At 44.4% G+C, this 4,645-nt stretch overlaps 1 protein-coding gene across 1 annotated transcript; it reads left to right on the top strand.

The window, feature by feature from the left end:
* Positions 1-235: 235 nt before the first annotated feature.
* CH25H (cholesterol 25-hydroxylase) lies at positions 236-2,603 on the top strand. Its single transcript, XM_007963493.3, has one exon. The coding sequence runs from the start codon at positions 439-441 to the stop codon at positions 1,255-1,257; it is 819 nt and encodes a 272-aa protein (XP_007961684.1). The 5' UTR covers positions 236-438; the 3' UTR covers positions 1,258-2,603.
* Positions 2,604-4,645: the final 2,042 nt, after the last annotated feature.

Genomic DNA, 4,645 nt, shown 5'->3' with positions numbered 1-4,645 from the left:
ATACGTGTGCATTAAAAAATACAAATTATTCTGCACTGATTGCAAAGGAGCGCTTTCTGGTGGCAATGGAAACGGTCTCGTTTGGGACCTGTGATGACACACGTGAACTGAGTTGCCAAACTCATAGAAACTCCACACGGTAGATCTGTACATTAACACATTATCGTGTGTTAATTGTAGTCAACTGAAAAATCAGAACTTACGTGAAAAGTACTAAGTGCCACTGCACACACACACATTTAAAACCCGAAAAGATGCCGTTATAGATGAGCACATTTACAGCAATCAAGCGCCACTCTGCCGGGCTGCTTTCTTCAAGCTTCGTATCCCCGGGAAAGGCATGGAAAGGCAGCTGACATCACTTGGGGCGGGGCCGCGAGTCCTGTGAAAAGTCGGTGGGAAGCGAGCAGCAGCCGCAGCTGCCTGCACAGCCTCGTCATGAGCTGCCAGAACTCCTCCGACCCCCAGGTCCTTTGCAGCTCCGAGCAGCTGTTCCTGCAGCCCCTGTGGGACCACCTGAGGAGCTGGGAGCCCCTCATACAGTCGCCCTTCTTCCCGGTCATTTTCTCCATCACCACATACGTGGCCTTTTGCCTGCCCTTCGTGGTCCTGGACATCCTGTGCTCCTGGGTGCCCGCCCTGCGGCGCTACAAGATCCACCCCGACTTCTCGCCGTCCGCGAGGCAGCTGCTACCCTGCCTGGGGCAGACCCTCTACCAGCATGTGATGTTTGTGTTCCCCGTGACGCTCCTGCATTGGGCCAGCAGGCCGGCCCTCCTGCCCCACGAAGCCCCCGAGCTGCTCCTGCTGCTGCACCACATCGTGTTCTGCCTGCTACTCTTCGACACGGAGTTCTTCGTGTGGCACCTGCTGCACCACAAGGTGCCCTGGCTGTACCGCACCTTCCACAAGGTGCACCACCAGAACCCGTCCTCGTTCGCTCTGGCCACGCAGTATATGAGCGTCTGGGAGCTGTTTTCTTTGGGCTTCTTCGACATGATGAACGTCACGCTGCTCGGGTGCCATCCGCTCACCTCCCTGACCTTCCACGTGGTCAACATCTGGCTGTCCGTGGAGGACCACTCCGGCTACAACTTCCCTTGGTCCACTCACAGACTGGTGCCGTTCGGGTGGTACGGGGGTGTGGTGCACCACGACCTGCATCACTCTCACTTTAACTGCAACTTCGCTCCGTACTTCACACACTGGGACAAAATATTGGGAACGCTGCGGACTGCATCTGTCACAGCGCGGTGATGTGGCTGCGGTGGGTGCCCCTAAGACGTGGGACTGCTGTGCCTTTCACACTTGAATCAAGAGAAACGCCTGAGCTATAGCTATTTTTTACAGCAACTAACTTATTAACCGATGAATACCACAGATAAAACCTGATGTATTTTTGTAATGTGACAAAGTAATTTACATACTGTTTGTGTATCAATGCAATTTTGTGTTCTTGGTATTCTTAGTCTAGCTCACCGCAATAGCCTTGAATCCTGGATATGAATTAGACATTCATCACTGGCATATTTAGAGTATCTCTAAAAGGACTTGTTTGTAGAATAAGGAATTTTCTATGTTTCAAAGTGTTCTAAAACCTGGCTTAAAGAACGTATTTTTATGGGTGGTGTTGACTTCTGACTCTAAAAACAATCAAACATGTTTCTGCTGGACAGTGACCAAGATTATAGTACCTTTTTATATTTTTTATAGAACTGTATATTTATTTGGAAAGAAATGTTATTCGTGCTTTAAAAAAGAAAAAAAAAAGAACATGAATCAAATAAGTATTGACTCTCATTTCACTGGCATTTTGACTGACAAAAAGGGAAGAGGGAGTGGGCATACCAAATGTGCTTCTAGGCCTCCATCAGCCTTACCATGGAAAGAGAGGAATCTGGGTGTAGGGTGTTCTGTCCGGGGTTGTTGGAGAAAAGGATGCAGGAGAAGGGGGTCTGTTTGTCCTTGTGCTCTAGCAATTTCATGGAGGAAAAAAATGCTAATGCTCCTAATGTGTTTCAGCTGATTTCTGCATAACAGGCAAGTGATAGGATTACTCTGTAAAGTTTCATAAAGAGATTAACACTAAGCAATCAATCATTTTATTATTTGTAAGAAAGGACTGGGGGAGGAACAGAATCGGAGGTGTGCGTTGCTTTGCAGAACTGGTGAGTCAATTGCATACACTAGAGCAGCTGATAGATGCAGAAGGCGATTCTGAGGAGGCTCCTGTTTCGTGAAGCCATCCGTAGCTACTGCAAATGAACCTCAAAGCATTGCTTCTGAAATCTGGAATTTTTGTATATTCAGTTTTCTTAATTAAAACACACATGCGCAGGTACAGCCCTTTCTAAAAGAAAGATAAAGTGAAATTTGGCCCTGGATCCCTGGTTCCTCATCTGGAAAAGGAGGAGTTGTCCCAGATGTTCTTGCAGATGACAGTAAATATTCCTATTACTAACCACGCATCCATCACCCATCATGCGCCCCATCTAACTCCTGCCTATTCATTTTAATTTTGTTTTTGGAATATAGTTTATATAGTGTAAAGTTAAAAATCAAGACAATTTCGACAAAATATAAAGAATGGCAGCTTTGTGTGTAATTCTTGGCTCATTATTTTTGAAACAAACTGTCATGTTTAAAGGTAAAACATCCATTTAGAGACCTGGTCTCCACAGTCTGCCAAATGAGACTCCCAAGAAATATGGTTAGGACCTCAAAATATTTGGCAGAATGCCCCAGCGTGTGGAGCCTCACAGTCAGTTTTCCCATGTTCCCTTCAACGTGTGTATTCCTTTAGCTTCTTGACTGAAGTTACCTCCTCCTCTGTCTGTATCAGGACCAGACTGGGATTTAAAGATGGTATTGACTTATAAAAGTGAAATCCATGAAAAGAGGAAGTGTGATGTGAGGAGCAAATGCTACATTGACGGTAGTATATCATTATCATGATGCACGTGGCGCCTGGAGTAAGAAGAGAAGAATAAACAGGCAGGTGTGGAGTCTATGGTGCAACTATTAGTTGTAAGCAGCTGTAGGCATGCAAAAGCTGTCCTGTAAATCATAGATAATGACAATTTATTACAGCTTATCCTCAGAGAATTGTAAAAATGTATCATGGTGCATCACTGCATAAGGGAATTTTAGGTTTGGGTCAAATTATACACATGGGAAGTGCACAATTTGGATTTAGAAACACTTTCTCACAATCGAATGTCTTAACAGTTTTTAATGCCTTGGAAGGTAGAACTGGGGAAGTGGAGAGGGTGAGCAGTTTTTCAGATAGCTTGAGAACCTGTTAATAAAAATAGTAAAGAAAAAGTTCATATGCACGTGAGCTTTCACACAATTTCTCACTTGCTCCTTTCAACAACACCATAGGGATGTAGAATAATAATAATTATTATTCTCATCATCATCCTATGTTATGGATAGAGGATTGGTACCCACACAGGTTAAGTACATTTTTCCAGGTTACAAAATATGAGGAGTGGGAGCTAGTTCTACTAAACTTAGGTCTGGTAGTGTATACTGTGCATCTCTTCTGATAATATAACTGCCAGAGAGCTGCAAACCCTGCAACACCAACAAATGGCCTCCCTCTGTTCCTCCTTTGTTACTACCCCTAAAACAATGTCACCCTGGCCCACTACTTCACTTCCACAAGGCTGCCAAAGCCTGTGCCTGGGTAGGGGAGAAAGCCAGGGGAGGTAGATCAAGGCCAGTCTAAGCAGGCACTGGGAGAGCAGGAGGCAGGTCAATGACTGTGTTTTCTGCATCCTTCATTGCACCTGTGCTACAAACGCAACTACTGCAGCCAGATTACCTGGGTGGTAATCTGGGTTCTGGGACTTACCAGCTGAGTGACTTTGGATAAGTTGCTTAACCTCTCTGTGCCTTAGCTTCCTTTACTATTGATCATAGACCGTCCCTTGCTGAGTTGTTGTGAGGGATTTTTGATTTACTAGACGCAAAGTGCTAGATGAATCCAAAATCCTGGCTGTAGTCGTGTTTGCGGGGACTGATGCTTCCCAATGTGAGTGCTAGGACTGCAGTTCAGAATGCTAAAAGCTTTTGTTCACAAACATGCTTGTGCTCTCTCATCTTCGGGGAATCAAATAAAGCCAAGTTGCTGGTTCTGCTTCCATCACAAGGTACTTCTCCCATCATCCTTTCAAGGCAAAAGTTTTAGAAAGAGACAGAAATCTATGTTTGTTTGATTCTACTTCCTTACCTCTGAGTCATTCTACTCCCACTCCTCCGGAAACTTTTGCTCTGGGTTGCCTACTAATTTCCTAATTATCAAATCCAGTGACATTTTCCCCCTTGGGTTTCCATTTCCTTGACTTACTTTCTTCTTCTTCTTTTTTTTCTTTCTTTTTTTTTTTTTTTTGAGGAATTTGATTTTTAAACCAGCTCAACTTAGAATGTGGTTCTTGCTTGGCTTTATTGAGGTTTCTCTCAACTCCTTTCCATTTTCATTCTCCAGCTGTTTCTTCTCTCTTCAATGGCTCCTCTTTCGCCACAATAGAGAGGCAAGCCTCAAGGTGCTTCTCATTTTACTAAAATACACCTGTATTGTTTATAATTAATATCCTCCCTACCATCTCCTAATATACTCTATAAATGTCCTACTGCATTG

This window comes from Chlorocebus sabaeus, chromosome 9, assembly GCF_047675955.1.
Source record: "Chlorocebus sabaeus isolate Y175 chromosome 9, mChlSab1.0.hap1, whole genome shotgun sequence".
Taxonomy (NCBI): domain Eukaryota; kingdom Metazoa; phylum Chordata; class Mammalia; order Primates; family Cercopithecidae; genus Chlorocebus; species Chlorocebus sabaeus.
Note: the sequence above shows the minus strand (reverse complement) of the source record. Positions and strands in the feature narration are given on the sequence as shown.

What these genes read in the sequence shown, in the direction of transcription:
- CH25H (XM_007963493.3), top strand. Translation starts at nt 439, where the DNA reads ATGAGCTGCCAGAACTCCTCCGACCCCCAGGTCCTTTGCAGCTCCGAG.